General features: G+C 44.8%; 1 protein-coding gene across 1 annotated transcript; it reads left to right on the forward strand.

Annotated features, from left to right (window-relative positions):
* Positions 1-600: 600 nt before the first annotated feature.
* On the forward strand, positions 601-20062 carry tle3a (TLE family member 3, transcriptional corepressor a). The gene is made up of 20 exons (XM_080475945.1): positions 601-1090; positions 1624-1794; positions 2348-2448; positions 2649-2712; positions 4039-4083; positions 8139-8201; positions 8446-8520; positions 12028-12232; positions 14183-14328; positions 14739-14789; positions 14879-15031; positions 15499-15631; positions 15743-15918; positions 16079-16152; positions 16233-16482; positions 17261-17508; positions 17632-17779; positions 17898-18048; positions 18263-18339; positions 18649-20062. Exons 2-20 carry the CDS (start codon positions 1771-1773, stop codon positions 18754-18756), a joined length of 2292 nt encoding a protein of 763 aa, XP_080332071.1. The 5' UTR covers positions 601-1090; positions 1624-1770; the 3' UTR covers positions 18757-20062.
* Positions 20063-20106: the final 44 nt, after the last annotated feature.

The raw sequence follows: 20106 nt of genomic DNA on the forward strand, positions 1-20106 counted from the left end.
TCTCTGCAACTATCCCCCAAAAGCTGATAGGTAGACGCGCGAGCGTGTTGTGCAAGGATCACGAGACAATTAAAACTTAAAAAAAAAAAAAAAAGAAAGAAAAAGAAAGATGTCGGGTCGTTCTCATGGCTTCAGCGTGGTTGTTGTCGATTATTGCGCCCTTCACGGTGTGTGAGAGTTCAGCCCGCATGTTGTAATGTTGTATATTTCACTGTAACTTCGCGTTTTAAACCGGCACCCAAACTCTCACCTTCACATTTAACTTGTATGAGATGAAAATACAAAACTGCTTGTTGCACCGCACCTTCCTCTATACAATCCTCCCCCCCGTCCCGCTTATGGTCTCACCCAAAAAAAAAAATAAAAAAAAAACATCAACACTATTTTGCAAACACCCCTAACGAAGCACGGATGTGAAATTTGTGCTGTCTCTGTCAAATGTGGACATGATGGTCGGACACATCAATGCCCGCCGTTGCTGTTGTTGTTGTTGTTGTACACGGTGGGACGGACGGATGATCCGCGGGATGATGTCATGTATCGTTGTACCCCACGTGGGGGCCGTCGCTCTCCGATAGGCAGATGTGGCCGTATTCCTTCCGAGTAATCCGATTGGACAGATAGGGCGCTTTCACGGCAGTTCAGCCCTGCTGCCTGTGTGTGGCAACCGGGGTAAACTGGACAACTGGGGGAAATGCGAGATTGTGGAGAGTACCATGTTACGCTTTTAAAGAATCTCCAGCCTCTTTTCGAATCGGAAGAGAGATTTTGGGAGCATATGTATATATGTTTTTTTTTATTTTTTAAATTTCCTATTTGGGATTAACCAGCCACGGAAGGCGCACATTCCTCGGAGGTTCGCGGCTGAAGAATAAAGTAGTTTAATCGAGCCCGACCGCACCAAATTTTCTCCCAACTGCTTCCCCGGTCTGGCTGTGCGCTCCGGAGAGAGAGAGGAGAGAGAGGATGCTTGTCGAGAGCCGCGTCCGCCGCGCTTTCCTTACGAGGAATTAAACGCATGAATTATAACCTTTTTTTCTCTCTCTTTCTGGGAGCTGAAGTCGGACGGACGCTCAGGACGCACGCTCGGGTATGTATCCAACCAGCGCGTGTTTTTCGGTGTTTTTTTCTGGGGGCGTACGGTCGGAAGCGCACCGCTTCCGCGGCTCCGCGCGGAGTCTCGCGGCGGGGTGGAAGGCAGCGGCCGTCGGCTCGTGTTGGGCCGTGAGACGTCCTGAAGGAGGGAGCTCTTTTTTTCTTCTTCTTTTTTGTCATTTTGCAAACATCAGTCAGCGGGATTCATCGAATTGGACCATAAAAAAAAAATGAAAAAATTGCTCGAGGAACAAGTGGCGTCTTATCTCACTCTACTGCGTGTGTGGATCAGTTGGAATTCTAAATTGATAGATGTGTATAATATGTATTGTATCTCTGACCATTGACCGAATAAGGTCATCAAGAGAACAGGAGCGCACCACCGGTGCGGCTGTTTGACATGGCCCCTATTACCGCTGCTGTAACTGGGACTTCTTATGAGTTGTCTCTGCTTATTCGTAAACAGAGTGAAGTGTAATAACTTGGTTTTTACAGCTGTAGATTAAAGCGCGTCGTTTTTCAACACAGGCTTTTCACGACCCCCCCTCCCCCTCCCTCCCTCACCCCTTCTCCCCCCATCCCTGTCTGCTGAGACCGGCGTGGCTGTGAGCAAATTTCAACCATTTTGCCAAAGGACCTGCACACTGGAGAGATAAACAAAGGATACATATCGAGATGTATCCACAAGGCCGACATCCGGTAAGACGCCGCTTCCTCTATACTTAGAGCAGCTCACATATTCATTCACACCACATTGATGTAGCTTTGGTTCCTGACTGTGCTGAATCCCTCTCAAATCTGCTCCGCGAAGCGTTTTCCGCTCCTAATGCAGCTCATCAAATTTCTATATGGTTGTGTTACAATGCTACATCAGAACGTGCACTTAGTGGTAAATGGATGCAGATGGTTTGCATGCCTGGAGATATTTACTCAGTCAGACACTCACATATGACTGTGCTGTGAATGTGTGGACAGGTGGTGGTCTTAATTCATTTTTGAAATTAGATTTTCATATTCAGTGTGAAAGCCTATTCATGTAGTGTTATTAGCTTCTGGAGGTGTGAAGTCGATCCACCTCTTTGGTGTGGTAATGTCTTACCGCAGAGGAGATATTATCCTGGAAGTAGTCTAAAGTGAGAACTATTCAGCCGCTCTCAGCAGTGTGACACACAATGTAGAACATGATGAATAAAACTTTCTCCCGTGTGACTGCACTGTTGTGATTTTCTTTTTTCCTCCAACCTTGTTTCAGGCTCCACATCAGCCTGGCCAGCCTGGCTTCAAATTCACTGTAGCAGAGTCTTGTGACAGGATTAAAGATGAATTCCAGTTCCTGCAAGCCCAGTACCACAGGTAATGATTATCACCAAAGCATGACAGTGTCAACAATTACTCTCTATTGGCTAAGGTTAATATTTGGTTTTTGACGTTGTCAGGAATGAAAAAAGTCCTTTTTTGTTTGTCCTACGCACGGCGCCGTCAAGTAGTCAAGTGTGAGTGAGTTATTGAAGTGATAGAGACGCTTGAAAATGACACCTTGTCTTCTATTTTAGTCTTAAGGTGGAGTATGACAAGCTGGCCAATGAGAAGACGGAGATGCAGCGCCACTATGTCATGGTAAGATTATGTTACAATAGGGAGCAATTATGGTTGCAGGTTGCAGGGCTTGTTGAAGTTCTAGTTGGGGTGGAGTGAGACAAGCTATTGTGATCACCTATGTGGTGGTTAGGGCGACTGAGTGTCAGGTACGGGCCTGTGAAAGCCCCCAGGGGGTTTGATGTAGCCGGTTGTTACGGAGGAGCTGCTCCTGACGGGCGGGCGGCAGTGGGCCGAGGCTCCATTATAACACACCTCCTGATCTCCAAGGGTCGACTGCAGCGTTGCCCTCTGTGTGTGCTGATCTGATTATTCTCCTAGGAGACTCCACGCTCAGACATATGCATGGCCATAAATTAGGTGTGAGCTGCTGGTGGAGGCCCAGAGGAGGAGTTGTGTGGGAAAAACGCACCACAGTAAACAAAATGGTGGACGTGGAGTACGCTGCCATTTATTTAGCACTGCGTTTCTTTGTAAGCCTTAATTATTAGCTCTTTCTTTTTTTTTTTTAAAGGAACGACTTCTAAAAACATAGGCGTGCCCCTGACGCATTAAATTAGTTCAGACGTGACGCAACAACAAGGTATTCTGTGTTGCTGTAGGTAGACACACCAGATATGATTCAAACCATAACATGCCAGCTTAAATTGAACCTTTTTTTTTTTTTTGTAAGGGAAACAACATGTCAGCCTGACAAGGAGGAGGTTAGGTAAACATGTAGGGAAGTATCCCACAGCCAGCTCGGGGTGTCAGGTTACACCATGGCTGTGGGGCTCTGATCTCAGACAGAATGGCTCTCTTGTTTGAGAGTAATTTTCGAAGAAGCTAATGGACTGAATAATGCATTGGCCTCATCAAATAGACGCTGACTGGAAAGCCATTTCTGCCCTGGCTGCCACTTGTGGGCTCCATGGATTACATTTCAGCCAGACGGACTGACCTGGCTGGAAATATCAAGACTGTTGAGCAATCGCGTTACGCTAAGTAAACAGACATCATGAAGATCTGAGGGTTTAAGATGCCGATCAATAAATGTAACCCTCTCTTCTTTGCAAACAGCAAAATATCGATTTATTAGTTATTCGCTATCAGCAGCTTGAAGAATTTTTGTTTTAGTGTGATTTGAGTTTATCACCTTCGCCTGTGACGGCAGGATTTTGAGTTTTTCTCTTAATGCTCAAAACCATGTGATGATGTAATTACCCCAGCGATCAATTGCATTGATTTGTGGCTTTATTCAACGCAGTAATTACTTAGAAACAATTGTTATAAATATAAACTCATAAAGTCTATTTTAACTTCAATGATATTAACTACGGTCTAATTGAATCTTTGTTTTGATTTCAGTATTACGAGATGTCCTACGGGCTGAACATAGAGATGCACAAACAGGTACGTACAACATGTTCCTCGTAATTTTTAGCTCATTGGTTTTCCACAGTGTCAGGGGATGTCATATCCAGGAGGAGCCACTTACAGGCTGTGAACTGAACTGAGAATCAGTAATAGGCTGTAAACAGGTAGATGCACTGCACACAAACAAGACAACTGCAAACTTCCAACGGCCACCTGTATAATTGCTGCGACTTGTTTTTGGACATTTTCGAATCGTGTGAAGCCTGGATTCGACTCAGCTTCTTGATAAGATTAAAGGTAGACTTTGGCAGGCCCAGTCTTTGCCTTAATGATTAAAACTGTAATTACAAGAGTGGAGCAAGAGTCTGCTTGTTGCATATTGTCCCCTATCTATATCAGAAGATCCTATCATGTATTGCTCAACAGATCAATCACACTAATGTCTGAAGTGATAAAGATTATTTGAATGAGTAATCCTGAGCTTCCACTGAATGCTGCTGTTAAACCAGTGAGGTCGTGCCTTCTCCTCCCTTGCGGCAGCCTCGCCTGGTTAATGACAATGTTGGCGGGATTGCGGATTGGCCTGGTGGGGTGATCCATCAGTGTCTGTGCTGGGTGTCACGCTGCCACATGTCTGTCAGGGCTCGGGCCGCTCTGATAGCTTCTGTCAGGCACTTATCGCCAACCAGAGGAAAGAGCGGGGGGGGGGGGGGGTGGGGGGGATGGAGACGAGTTGGAGAATAGGGGATGGGGGAGGAGCGTCAGCACAGCACTGTGTAAACAGGTTAATCGACTGATCCATTTTAGCGCCTGACTTTTATCAGGAACCTCAACAGAGCTGATGGAAGCGCTTGAATAATTCATCAGTGGGGCCCTAACCTGCTGAACGGCGTGTTTGTGAGCAAACAGTGCAGGCCCCATCCATGCAGCTCCCCCAGCTTATGGCTCAGGCAGGGGAGGAGGAGAAGATGGGGAGTGGTTAACAGGCAGGGTTGGGATGGATTATTGGATGCACACAGGCATATTATTTTCCTGCCAGGAGATTTATTCCACAGTGAGGAAATTCATTCCTCTAACTGTGCCTTTTTCATTACTGTGCAGGAACATCATTCAGATTTCAGAATGCGCACACCAGCACAACTATGAGGGACTGATGCAGTGGTGTTATCTGATCCCTGTCTATCAGCCACGACAGTATGTACATGCAAACGGATAATTTCTGCAGCGTGATGTCAGCCAGTAATTACCATCATATGGTGCTTGTTTGCAGGAGCTGCAAGGGGCTTGCGTGTTGGTGCAGTTCAATCAGATTTGGCTCTTACCTGTAGTCATAATACAGATATGAGACTCATGCCTGCAGGAACCATTTGCTAAGTAGCAAAGTATATCTGCCATAACCAGTGCCAAAGTAAACATGGTCAGCCAACTGCCAGTCTGCTGTGTTCATACAAAAGAGGCGTATTTTGAAGACTGGCTGGAGAAACAGTGGCTCTTCATGCTGTCAGTGCTTCTATATTCCCAGTCATTCATTAGGGACTGGACCACAGTGTAATAGTTTCAGGTTGTGAAGACCCTTTACATTAACAGATGATTGTTGTATCATATTTATTTACACCTCATCAGGTGTTGAATTTATAGTTATAAATTCTGGCAAGTTCAATCAAAATCTATTGCAATGACTTATGGATTCATTTACACAAGATTGTAGCTTTGGTTAGAAAAGTCAAGAAAATGTTTCCAGAAATGTATTCTGAATTTACATCAAACTGCATGAACCTAAACTTTGCGTAACATTTCCATTTTATGAAAACATTCTTTTTTTCAGACCAGATATGCTGGTTGTCTCATTCTAATAACAGGCATCAGGCAATGATGTCATCTTTGGTGTATTGTCAACCCTCTAAATATGACTAGTCAAGTGTTGTTTATAGGTGGATCATGTGACCAGAGACACTAGTTGTTTTCCCTCTGCATTCAATACTCATCAGTGTCTCGGGTCCATTTTCCCATTGCTGATAGCAACAGGCGAATACCTCTCTGCACACCATTGACAAGCCAGCCTGAGAGTGCTCTTAAAGTGGTGCTACACAGGTCCGAGTACCTGTAATTGTGTAGCAGCAGTGCAAAGCTGGCCTCTCAAGGGCCAGGCTGTCATCTACTTAAAGTGACAACAGCCCCATTTTTATCTGCCAGCAGAAAGAAAAAAAAAAAAAAGTCCTCCTCGCACTGCGCTGTATCTATTTTGACAGCAGTGGTGAGCTGAGTTGATGCCTTTTCCATGTATTTGCATGTTGTGCTGTGAGAGTGTAGAGACCAGTTGTTTAGGGCACAGTGGATCAGCCACCTCCTGACCTCTCCTAGCCAGCTGTCACCATGACACTAAGCTACAGAGGAATGGACTGTGCGCTCAAGGCCTTTTCACAAATCCTGTCAAATGTTCGACTGCTATTTACATGGCTTATCTCAACAAACATGGATTACACTGGCCCTGTAGCTTTTCAACCATTTCTGAGGGTCTTCCTCAGCTATTTCTAGAGCACTTACTACACTGCATTAATACTAATGCCCATAAAACTGTTATCCAACCCTTTCTACACTTTATTAGTAGTAGGTCACATTTATTGGAGACCGCAGTTCCACCTTCATCTTGTCAACAGGCAACAATCAAGTTGTAATCAGTGTTATCTTATGGACTATTGTACCTTCTGTAGCACACACTTTAGTTTCACATTATTGCCTGTGATCCCGGGCTTCACTTGGTTTCATGTAATATTTCATCTTCAGCTTATTGTTTGTCTTGCTGGCTTGCCTGGCTAAGTGGCTATCCATGTTGCAGCTTGGGTCAGCAGGTCTCATTCTGTTGGACATTACTCTCCAATCTCTCTGGCTCTGCTCAGAGGTAATATATATGGCTGCCAAAACTGCCTGGCATTTCTGCCATGTGTAATAAATAAGCTGGCGGCCTGCAAAGTACATTGTGTGTGCTGCTCCGAATGAAAAATCAGAGAAAATCCCTGTGATGTGTTTGTGTTCTGCAGTGGCCCTGGGTTGAACTGCAGCTCATAAATTCCATAGATGATGTAGCTTTGGCACTGTTATTTTTCTGCTCCCAGTGCAGAGCTTGAACCTGAAAGTCTCATCTCCCATCCCTGGAAGGAGAAGGAGGCAGAACAAGCCGGCTGTGCAGTGTTTTTACAGGGGAGGAGGGGGTTGCTCGCATCCCCTCTGCACACCTCCTCCCCTTGCTCTTTTTATCCACCATTCATTTGGTATGTTCATGTGATCGACAGGCTGAAAATTCAATTTAATGACCTGCCTCCAAGCACGTAATATGATTTTAAAGCCTGTTACGGTCAAGCAGAGGTGCCATTTGCATAATGATCCCAGCAAGATAGGGCTGCAGCCGTTGCCATGGCAGTTGGTAGACAAGCAGAAAAATGGAGGCAGGGCTCCGTGGATAGATGGGAGGCTCGGAGGGTGGTGGGCTGGGCACTTGATTGCAGTGAGAAATGGCTCAGGCTTCATTCTTGGAAAGACTGAGCTTCAGCAAGCTGCACTCTAAACATAGACAGTCTGGTAATAGTATTGATCATAGATCGGGGTAGAGGTGTGTTACCCACAAGGTTATTACGGTTTGTTATCTTTACTCACTCTGCTGTTATAATTGTTAATGCCGGCTCTTGCACTGTCACATGTAAGTAAACAGTGCAATGTAGATGGTGTGGCCCCCCTTGCTGGGGTGTGGTTGTGTGGTTTCACTCTGAGGTTAACTGCAGGACAGTACAGTTGCAGATGAGGGGAAAGAGGGCAGAGTGAGAGAGGATCCTCTCAACACAGCAGCACTCTGCCTGCTCATATCCGTTTAGCATGGAGTGCACTCTCAGCACAGCTGTGCTCCATCCCCCTGGGCTCTCCTAATGTTTTAAATATTTCAAATGTCAATATCACGCTGTTTAGAGGATGTTGAGTCAAGCAGTTCTGATTGCCGCAGTAATTGACTTAATCGGTGTAAACATTAAAGGCGGGGTTACATGAAGTCACTGTCTGTTTCATACTTTACCGTCTCATTTTGCTCTTCTTTTGTTTTCCAGACGGAGATTGCCAAAAGGCTCAATGCAATTTTAGCTCAAATTATGCCTTTCCTGTCACAAGAGGTGAGTTTTGAATATGGCTTTCAAACAGTGTCACAGTTAAGTGCTAAACTAAAGTTGCTTATTGTTGCTTGTATTCTAAACTTTCTGGATAAGTAGCTTTGAGTGATTGTGTGGGCATTTGCGCTCACTTTTAAAATTGCAGTAGAGCTATGACAATTAAGTGTGAAATTCACAGATAAGTAAGAGCGGGTGTGTGATAAATGTTGGCACGTCTCAGTAATCTTTTGTCTTTGTGTTCCCACAGCACCAACAGCAGGTTGCTCAGGCAGTGGAGAGGGCTAAGCAGGTGACTATGACCGAGCTGAATGCTATCATCGGGGTACGTGGACTTCCCAATCTGCCTCTCACCGTGTGTATACCCCCTTTTATTCCTTTATTTGACCTTGGGTAGGGGCAAATCTGCACGTAAAATGTTTTGGATGGAACTTGTTCATGCATTGGGTCATTTGAACAGATAATTCACTAAAGTTATTGTGCAGATTTGCCTCTTGTTGAATCAAATGTATCCATCTATCTATCTATCTATCTATCTATCTATCATTTTTGTCATGATTTTGCTGTAATTTCAAACTATGCAATGTATGTACAGAATAAGCGTAGCCCTCAAGAGCCGGTTTGTTGCTTCAGCGTTGGTCTCAGTGGCATCTTCACTGCCTTGTTGTATGTTTATAAATGCGAGCCTGAGAGCTCTTGAGATCCCCTTCGCAGTCCGTATTGCTTTAATTGGCTAAGGTTTTAACGAGGAGCCTCATCCCTCACTGTTGACCTGGAAAGCTGTGGGAATTAAAAGGCTGAGGGTGAAGAGAACACAGCCAGCGCTGCGAGCTCGCGAAGACAAAAAGGACAGAAGTCAGCCATCACGGCTCTGCTGTGCACTTTTTTGCCCACCACAGCACTGAGCAGTAATGTGAAGTGTTCATCACAGCTTCGGAGCACCAGCTGCTCCTCATTGATCAGCTGTACTCGCCATACCCCTCTAAAACAGAAGTGATTGGTTTCACCTGCTACACAAAGCCCAGGCTATCAGTGATCTTATTACTACAGTTGAATCTTTAGCATGCACAGGAGACAGGCCAGAAAGGAATACTTGATGACTGCAGGCACGTATTGGAATTCAATTAATGTCCCCTCGGTGACCTTTTGCTCCTGGATAATTGCTCCCTACAATTGGTGTGAGAAGGTTTCTCGAGGTGACGAGGAGCTGTTTGTTTTTTTTTTATCCGTCTGGACTGAAGCAGATGCTTTATTACACTTTGCAGTGGAGCAGCTGCAGGCAGCAGTTGTTCCTAAGAATAGCAAATTTGATTTGTGGCTCCTTCTTCTGTATGTGATTTCGATGTTTAGAACAAAATAATGTAGGAATATTGCTGTACATTTTGTTTTTCTGTCTGTAATTCTTCGCTGCTGCTCTCAGTTGTACTCTCTCTACATTTAAAAACAGATGGTAGTCTTAGAAATGGTCAGATTATAAAATATTTCACAGTCCCATTGATGATTTCAGTCTAAGTTCCCGTGTGGCACAGTGACTGTTTTATAAAACATTTGAGGCCTCCACCCAAGTCACACCGGTTGGTCTTGTCAGAGGAGGTGGAAATGTAGCTACTGTATGTTTTACGAATATTTCCCCATTAGTTATTCATTAAGGAGAAGCAGTGTAGGCATGCCAAAATCCTCATGTATATTGTAAAGCAAGGTAGGGTGAAAGCATGCCAGGCAGACAGACAACATCCAGGAGCCAGCTGCATGTCTTATTGATGGAGCTTGGGGCCATTAATAGAATGCATCTAGGGCAGCTGCTTGTGTTGAGATGAACCTGAATCACCTTGTGGTTCTTCCTGTTTGATTAGACAATAAAAGGGAACAAGAAGCAATTGCAATTAGACGGCCTCTCTCCCTGCCAATGGTCATCTCAATAATCCAACATTCTGAAAGGGCGTTAAACAATTGATAAACACATTTCTTTTGGCTGTCTGATGATTACCTGCAGTGCATAGTAAGCTGTAGAGAGGACAGCTAGAGCAGACCTGATCATCATGTCTCCCCTTTTTCAGCAGCAGCAGGCTCCCTACCCAGTTTTCATGGTCAGTGGCATCCACAAACATCTGTCTGTGCCATGCTGTTGTTATTAGACCCTGGTGTGGCCACGTGAAGAGCTTGTGCATGTTGCAAGGCACTCCTGCCCATGTATTTTAATATTGCAGTAGTTAGTTTGCTGGCACATCCAACACTACGGAATACATGCACCCAATTCTGTGTTTTTCTCTGTAGCGACAGAGTCTGAGTAAAAAGGGGCAAAGAGTAGGTCTTTATCTTGGAATATTAAATTAGAGGAAATAAGCCAGACTCCTTTCTTTATTTATTATTGTCTTCATTTATGGGCCTCTAATGAGGGCTCTTGCTGATCAACCATGCTTATTATCCATCAGTGCCTCATTAAACACAATGAGCAAGGATGGCTCTCCCTTGCCAATGAACTGGCTCCTTAATTTCCCTCATGGACACAATATTATAACACACTTACACGCTCTCTCGCTGTCCCGGGTACATTTTATAATTGTATTGACATCTGCCCCTTGGAGCAAAGGACAGAGTTGCAAGTAAAAGCATCACTATTCCCCAATGCTGTTCTCTCTTTTCTTCTTAGGCAGATAAAGAAATAAAAGGGAAATTAGAACGATCCTTCCAATATTATTTTAATGGATATATTTTGGTGTGCTCTTTCCATTCCTGTACATTTTGAAAGCAAGCTGCTGTTGAGTTAATGCGTTTTTAACTATGTGTAAGGTCTGCCCACTACCTTGTTCAATGTGTTTCACCCCCCCTCCAGTCATTACATCCTTCCTAATATTCCTGAAATGGCCATAAATGGCCACCTGATTGAAGTTCGTCTTGTAAAAGAGAGGGGCGCATGCAGTAACAGCAGCTGAATTATTCAACTGGCTCGTAGACGGGTAATAAATTGCTGATGTTTTTATTGGTGTCTCAGCTAAGTATTATTTAACCTTGCTTTAAACTGCTTACTTCCATGCTGAGTGCCTTTTAACTCCCATCTATTTCCCCATGCCTTTCAAATATTGATGGTGAATATTGGAGGGTTGACTGAGTGCCAGCATGGGACCCCTGGTCCTGGCTCCCGGAGCAGTCTTCCAGACGCACACTCAAAAACACACTCAGAGACTCAGAGTTAGAGTGAAGGAGTGCCAGAATGCGGCACTTAGTGTTCCCTCAGTGTCTTAAAGTTTGGGTGTGCAATGATTCATGATCTGTCAATTCTCAAACGTGAATATGAGAGGAGTAAACACACATCGGTTTTTAAAGGATTTTAAAAGCACATATTGTTTAGCCCACGGACTAATAGATTCCCATGCAGCTCGATGAGCTGTGATACGACTGCTCAGGCAGAGCAGGAGTTTTTTTTAAGTTATAGTGAAAATGTGTCTTTTTATGTGAAGAGCTTTTTTTTTGTTGTCTATGTTTAGCTGTGGTTGACTGAAACGTCGCTGTTTATCTTTAGTCGAGTATTTCTTAGTTAGTATTTTTCAGTTTTATACTTCAAGTGCACTACTTACACTGGATTTCTGTGAAGCTTTTTAGTCATACCTTCTGCTCCTCTCAACATAGATTTAGGGCTTATGCCACCCCGGCCTGGTATGGAAATAGCACGGGGGAGGGATTGCTCTCTATTCCTGACAGTAATAGATGTGTGAATGTGCTAATATCTTCTGGGGTTTAACTGATCAGCCTCATGTTTAGTATGTGGTTTCTCCTTGCCTTTTCCCTCTGACCCACTTGTTGTCTGTCTGTCTATCTCCCTGTCAACTTGCAGCAGCAGCAGCTCCAAGCACAGCACCTCTCCCATGCTGCTCACGGGCCCCCGGTCCAGCTGCCACCTCACCCCTCAGGCTTGCAGCCTCCTGGCATCCCCCCTGTGACGGGCTCTGGATCAGGACTGCTGGCTCTCGGCGCTCTGGGCAGCCAAGCGCACCTCCCTGTGAAAGATGAGAAGAATCACCACGATCTTGAACACAGAGGTGAGGAGTTACCGTCCTTCTCATCGCTGTTCAACAGGCCATAAGCTGTCCAGCCAATTTATGTATGTGGGAGAATTGAAATGTATATTAATTTTAAGGCTATTCAAAAGCTGTTAAACAGACAGAAACCAATTTAGTGTGGAGTGCTTCTCACTCTCTAGAGCTGAATCGTAGGGCCCTTAGGTGAGGAGCACATCCTGTCTGTTCACATTCTGTCTGGGTAATGAGCTGGTACATTCCCAGCCCATGACTGCATAAGCTATTCAACAGCTCCAATACACGGCGATAAGAGGGGCCTTGTGCCCTGCAGTTGATTCTCACACATTCAGCCAGAAGCATCTGTTATGATGTGCTAACTGACTTGTTTTTCTCTTTGCTCCACTTGGTTTCATCATCACCTCGGCCATCATTGGGATTTCTGTGATGCAGAGAACGCGGTGAGTGTCATAACTTCAGCAGTGTTTGTTTCATGTGGTGATGTAATTTTATTGTATCTTTCATCTCCTCTGCAAATGTCAAGTCAAGATTCTTGATAACCACTCGCTGTCATTGATTTCATGCACTGTTGTAATCTGCTTCAATAAAATGATTAATAGAAAATGAGGTTTGGAATATAAATCCTGCACATTTAATCCAGAGGAGAAATTACTGGGTATCATGCTGGAGAGATTAGGAGCCTTGTAATTTCATCACAATTAAAGAAGGACTTGGACTTCCCCTTCTTAAAGGATTTATTTGATCCCTTCTACTGTCTCCCTTGTTTACCAGCTCACTCTGTATTCTTTCTTGGCATGTGATGAATATTTATGAACGCAATTGGAGAGTTATTTTCTTTTCTTTTCTTCCACCCAGTCTGACTGGACCTACTAAAGCGTTTTATTCGAAATTCTGCGATCTCTGATGGCTTGTGATGTGCCTGTGAGATTGTGTTTCTGTAGGCTGGGTCGGCTGAATGGGTGCAGTCATGTCTGAAGAAATGCAACTCCTGGGGCGATTAGCAGGCCTGTTTTGTTTCTGTGCTCTCGTCCCAGGTCATCTGATAGTGGAGTGGTGACTTTGGTTAATGAGTCACGCTAAGCATCTCTTTAAAGGTCAGCCATTATGCAGACAGAGGCCCTTTGCCCAGACTGCTAGTCCATCAGCCATTGTTCGCTTCTCTGGGTTGCCGCTGACTTAGTCCATGTTGTTGCTTTGGTCCGTGGATGAGGGACAGAGGGAGTCGGGAGAACTTGGCAGTTTACAGGCAAATGGCAAACTCCAGTGAAAGCTGCTGGACACCTGCCTAGTGCTCCCCATTCTGCTGGCGTTTGGAGTGAGCTGTCCCAGCTTGTGTGGGCAGGCTCCATGAAGAAGCACCAGCCAGTCCCACGCTGCCATGCCCACTGGCAGGATATAGATTCTCTTTCTTTATCAGAGCTCAAAGCCTGAGCTGACTTGGTGCCCAAACGCGCTACGGCAATCAATGCCCAGTGCCCACAACATATAGTTTCTCTCTCACTTGCTTTTTCTCCCACTTCTCCCTCTCCTCCCTTCTCTCTCTCCTTCTCTCTCTCACTCTCTCTCTCACGCTTAGCCTGACTGACTCTAGAGAAAAGGCTCTCTGTTCAGTCACAACACACAGCTCATGTCCCTGTGAGGCTGTTTGTTGTCCAGTTATGAGGAGGAGGGAGCCCAGCTCAGAAAACAAGCCCTCCTCCTTTCAGTTCAGATAACAGCCCATTCTGTTGTGTGGCCAGGGACAGGATTGTGTGTGCGATTGGGCTTGGCTGGTGTCAGGGTACTGTTTGGAGCTAGCTTACAGCTGCATTTTAAGAGTCTGTTGTATCCATCTTTGTGTGAATAAAGCATTTTTAGTGTTTGGATTGGCACAGTGTGTTTTCTGTGAATTTGTAATGGATGAATGAGTGGCTGCTGCTCGTTTTTATGAAGGCAGATAAAATGCTAATGAAGCCTGTTTGGCTTGCTCTTTGCAGAACAACTCCATATCGCCGTCAGAAAGTTTACGCACAGCCAGTGAGAAGCATCGCAGCTCGTCTGACTACAGTTTGGACTCCAAGAAACGTAAAGTGGAGGAGAAGGACAGCATGAGTAGATATGTAAGTCAATAAACACACATATCACCACAGTGGGAAATAGGCTTTCTTGCTGAAAGTATGTCTACAACTTCATTTAATGTCTGTGAAGCAGCTTGGATTTTTGTCACTTCGTTGAGTCACTATGCAATATTGTTCCTCCAAAAACCCCAAAATTGAGATTTGACATCAAGTTATGTGCAGGACAATGTTTGCCAGTGATGTCTTGGCGTCACTGCTGGTTGTCTGGCAACCTAATGGCACCAACAAGACTCCAGTTAGTTACTGGCCCCAGCTTCACGCTCATCCAACTCTCAGCAAGAAGGCAAATGAGCTTATTTCCCAAAATGTCTTAGTGGTCTGTAGCCCCCTCCTTCTGTGGTCAGAGGTGTTTTTTCCAACATATCTGATTGATATCCTGATTTTCCTTACAGGACAGTGACGGGGAGAAGAGTGACGACCTGGTGGTAGATGTATCTAACGAGGTGAGCAATGTAATAGTAAGTCGTATATTGACATGAACTGAGATGTGGATCTTACCTAAACATGAATATCTATTGCTGTGTTTCTACAGGATCCCACGACTCCACGAGCAAGCCCAGCACACTCTCCACCTGAAAACGGCATTGATAAGCCTCGCCCACCAAAGAAAGACACACCGAACAGCCCGGCGTCAGTGGCGTCCTCCGGAAGCACCCCATCCTCTAAGGCCAAGGAGCTCAGTCATGTAAGGAGCCAGGAGAGCTGTGGACAAACTAGGACAGAAAGGGTTTTAAATGAGAATTGCAAGGAGAGCAAAGGGATGTGGGCAAATAGATCTAGGACGTTTTCCGCAGTGGATTAGGAATGGCTGTCTGTGCTTTAAGTGCATGACTAAACGTCAGGGATAATATTGTCCCGCATCAGGATCAGTCAGGTCTTCTCTGTTAATAGCTCAATGTATTTAACTATTCCAGGATTTTTCTCTCTGCTTCACTAAAAGATTAAAGCCAAAGCAGTAAGGGGATAAAAACGTCCCCATCTCTATTGTGACCATAATAGGTTTTAGAATAAATAGCAGTTTATGGCTCTGCAGGACTATGAGGGTTGTCAGAATTAGATTGGATTAAGTTCAGTTTGCTCTCAAATTGTCAGTCTGCACAGCGCCTGGTTTCTGGGATTTTGAATGTGCTTGCTCTCTCGTTCCCTTGACAGAATGACAAATCCTCCACGCCTGGTCTCAAATCCAACACCCCCACCCCCCGCAACGATGCCCCCACCCCTGGCACCAGCTCCACTCCTGGGCTCAGACCCATCCTGGGCAAAACACCAGGCATTGAGGCTCTTGGTTGGTACCATTTCTCTTTTCCTCTCTAGAAAGTGAGATAATCTTTCTAATTTCATTCTCAGTATGCTGTTATGTCCCACACTGATGCCTATCTTCTGTCTTTTTCTGTAGCAGCCCCAGCTTTGAGGACCCCTCTGTCCATCGCAGGCTCTTATCCCACCCCCTTTGCCATGATGGGCCATCATGAAATGAACGGAGGCCTGACCAGTCCAGGGGTGTACGCAGGTCTGCACATCTCACCACAGATGAGTGCGGCAGCGGCTGCAGCGTACGGGCGCTCCCCCATGGTAATAACTTTTTCTGTATTTGGGATCACCTCGGCACACTTCTCAGAGTTAATATTAGTTAGAGACGAGACTAGTTAGTCTCATAGTGTGATTTCTTTGTGGTCATATGTGACCATTTGTGTTGACAAACATACTAATGTGCCATCTTGTTATACTTCAGGGGTTTGACCCTCACACTCACATGAGAGCGCCGGGCCTTCCAGCAAGCCTCACGTCCATGTCTGGCGGAAAACCGTACGTGTCACACCAAAAGTGTAAACTCATACATTTTCCAGCAATCGCAAACACAAACATGAGTCTGGTTTCTCTTTCAGAGCGTACTCCTTCCACGTCAGTGCTGATGGCCAGATGCAGCCTGTGCCATTCCCACCTGATGCCCTAATTGGCCCCGGGATCCCTCGCCACGCCCGGCAGATCAACACGCTGAGCCACGGCGAGGTGGTGTGTGCTGTAACCATTAGCAACCCTACACGTCATGTCTATACTGGTGGCAAAGGCTGTGTCAAAATCTGGGACATCAGCCAACCTGGCAGCAAGAGCCCGGTTTCCCAACTGGACTGTCTGGTGAGATCTTTTGTTGATTCACATGTCATTCATCAGCAACTTTTACGCTTACTCCTTATTGTGTGGTTGTTTTTAAAAGATAGGAGCTGTTTATACACATCCTGATTCCATCAACAATTGCTTAATACTTTGGTATACAGGTACATGTGGACCAAATCCTGTCTGAGTTTGACAGTGAAAGTATTGGTACTGAAACAGGCTGCTGCCTTTTTTTTCTTAGTGTTTGTATAAAATATAAGAATAATATTTAGCACTGTTTATTTGTCAGTGCATTTCTACAATGACATTATTGTGGCACTTTAACAAAAACAAAAAAACTGAACATAAACAGCTTTAAATAAGAGGACAGAATTCAAGAAAGCACAAATGACAGTCACCATTTACATTATATGTACTTCAAACATTATCATTTGTGTATATTGGGACATACACCCAGGGGGGTGGCTGGGTTGGAGTTTAAGCTCTTGGTTGTGGGGCGTGAAAGAGGCTACTGCTCTTGGGAAAAGGCTGTTTCTAAAGTCTGTCATACTTCAACCAAAGAGGAATAGGCCAAACATCACTAAACACATTCACAGCTAAAAAACTGAACATCACCAGAAAAATTTATAAATGCAACAAGCTGACAACGCGTTGGCTCTGTTCAGAATAGGTTTGAGACCCTTTGTTGATTTATTCTGAATGAGATTTTCACCATGTTTTACCTGAAATTGTTCCCAGGTCTTCTTCTTTCTCCACTGCCTTGAATATTTATTGATTCACTTTGTCCTCTGTGCAACAGAACAGGGATAACTACATCCGCTCCTGTAAGCTGCTGCCTGATGGTCGCACATTGATTGTTGGAGGCGAGGCCAGCACATTAACCATCTGGGATCTAGCCTCTCAGACACCCCGCATCAAGGCTGAGCTCACCTCCTCCGCCCCGGCATGTTACGCCTTGGCCATCAGCCCCGACGCCAAAGTCTGCTTCTCCTGCTGCAGCGATGGAAACATTGCCGTTTGGGACCTTCACAACCAGACTCTTGTTAGGTGGGAAGAAAAAAATCTAATTCACTGTGTGTGGGGTTTGGCCTCGCAACAGAAACACTCTTGTGGGTCTTTTTAAAAGAGGAGGTCAATAAATGTTTGTACGCCTTCTTCCTATGATTGCAGGCAGTTCCAGGGACATACGGATGGTGCAAGCTGCATCGACATATCCCATGATGGCACTAAGCTGTGGACAGGCGGCCTCGACAACACTGTTCGCTCCTGGGATCTGAGAGAGGGCCGACAGCTGCAGCAGCATGACTTCACTTCACAGGTACAGCACCGTGCCACAGGAAAGATCTATATACGCTCGTACTCCCAGACTTACTGTGAGGCGTGTTTTTCTTTTAGCCCCAGAACTGTGAGTAACTACTGTTGTTTCCCATCTCAAGATCTTCTCTTTGGGCTACTGTCCGACTGGAGAGTGGCTCGCTGTGGGTATGGAGAGCAGCAACGTGGAGGTTCTCCACCATTCAAAGCCTGACAAGTATCAGCTCCACTTGCATGAAAGCTGTGTCCTCTCCCTGAAGTTTGCCTACTGTGGTAAGAGCAAACTTACACACGAAGTGTCAAAAATAATACCGACTGAGTTGAACTGCAAAAGAGGGTTAGCCGCTATTTTATTTAATGCTAAATTTGCACTGTTCTTTTCACAGTCTTACTGAACTCTACAGATGTTAGAACCTATATTTGTAGATAGTTCTCATACCACTTCTCGGTCGAAGGTGATCTGATGGCACTGCTTTTTTCTTTGCAGGTAAATGGTTCGTAAGCACTGGGAAGGACAATCTGTTGAATGCTTGGAGGACTCCTTATGGCGCCAGCATATTCCAGGTATGCAGATCAATACACACTGTCTGCAGCCGGGCCAAAAGAATGCACAGTTGTCTCTGAGAGGAAGGGCACAGCGACCGCTGTCTGACAGGACTATCCTATCAGTGAAAACTGAACCTGAATTATTGACCTGATGAAGAAAGTCTTTTTGAGGACCGTCAGGCCAGGATGTCTCTGCAATCTAATCTTACTCTGTAGTCAGCTAATCTTTTCCACTTGACTTCAAATGTGATTGAGTTTATGAACTGCTCTCAAACGCTTGTTCATTCATTTATTTATTTATTTTTCTCCTCTCCTACTTCCTAACAGTCCAAGGAGTCCTCATCTGTCCTGAGCTGTGACATCTCAACAGACGACAAGTACATTGTGACGGGCTCTGGTGACAAGAAGGCCACTGTATATGAAGTGATCTATTAGTTCAGACTGCTTTGGATGGAGCATGTTGATAATGCTCAGGAACAGTCGACTCTTCCTCCATCTACCTTCCCTCACACAGACAGCATGGATGTTGCCTGCAGCCCCGAGGTGGATCGGCAGGACGTTTGGCAGAGCCAGACCGCTGTGGATAGTGGTGCTGTTGAGGCCCGGGAAGCTGTGACTTCGGTTCTGCCCTTCCTCACTCATACAACTAACACTTGTACAGCGAGTGCAGTTTCCCAAGGCACTAAGAAGAAAATAATGTCTTGCTGTTTTTTTGTTTTTTTTTTCTTCTGTTTGTTGGATATTTCTTTTTTATTCGTCCTTTTTAATGTGGAGATAAAGTTCCATGACACAACTAGAAGCCGCGCTTCACTCTGGAGCTTCTCCTTGGAGGTCCTGTGAAAAGTGTACATAATGGAGTAATAAAAGGCCTTTTATAGATTTATATTTTGGTGTCCAGTTACGCTTGTGATGGTTCTTTCTTGTTCTCTCCGTGATTTTCTGTCCCCTCTGGGGATGGAAATTAGATTAGGACTTTGTAAGAGGATATTCTATTTCAGTTTTCTCCCCTCAGCTTTTTTTTTTTTCCATGTTCATTGTCCAGAATGACCTTTTCGGAAATCTAATTTGGATTTTTTTTTTTCTCCTTGGCAACTGCTTTTTTTTTTTTTTTCTTCTTCACTGTTTGCAGTAACAGATGTTTGTCGCACGGATTTGAGCAGTAGCAAATTCTGGAAAAAGCCCTTTTAAGAAGAAAAAAACCCAAAACATGGCAGATGGAGAAAATCAGGGTCTTCGATTGCGTGTATCGTTTGGCCCTGGTCACCTGAATTTCAACTTTGAAATGAAGACGTATCACTGAACACTGGCTGATTTCCACAGCATCAAAAAGGATAACTCTCAACTGGGGGACTAATGGGTTTTTACCGAGAAGCAGCTGTGACTTGAGCTCAGTCTGTTGACTCAACTGTTGATGAAAATTCGTTTCTCCACTCAGCAAAGTTTAGTCATCAGTCTGCAAGAGTTCATCAATTATTGCCTCTCTTGTTTGATGGCCTGTGACTGATTTCGCAAGACTTACATGGTTACTCACAGAGGTGGCAGGCAAAGGCCGTTACCACATTTGACATTTTGAGTATACTGTTTGCTTTCCTCAGTATTTCATAATATTCCTCTACAATCTTTTCAGACAGGAATGGTCTCCGCGTAAACACGAGTTAGACTGTGTAGCATACACGTGTCATCAACCCATAAGGACTGTACAGTTGACAGTTGTTGATAAATCAATAAACTGTTTTTATATAAAAATCAACTTGACTGCATTTCTACAGTGCCGCTGACATGTAA

Source organism: Lipophrys pholis (assembly GCF_963383615.2).
Source record: "Lipophrys pholis genome assembly, chromosome: 11".
In the NCBI taxonomy this organism is placed as follows: domain Eukaryota; kingdom Metazoa; phylum Chordata; class Actinopteri; order Blenniiformes; family Blenniidae; genus Lipophrys; species Lipophrys pholis.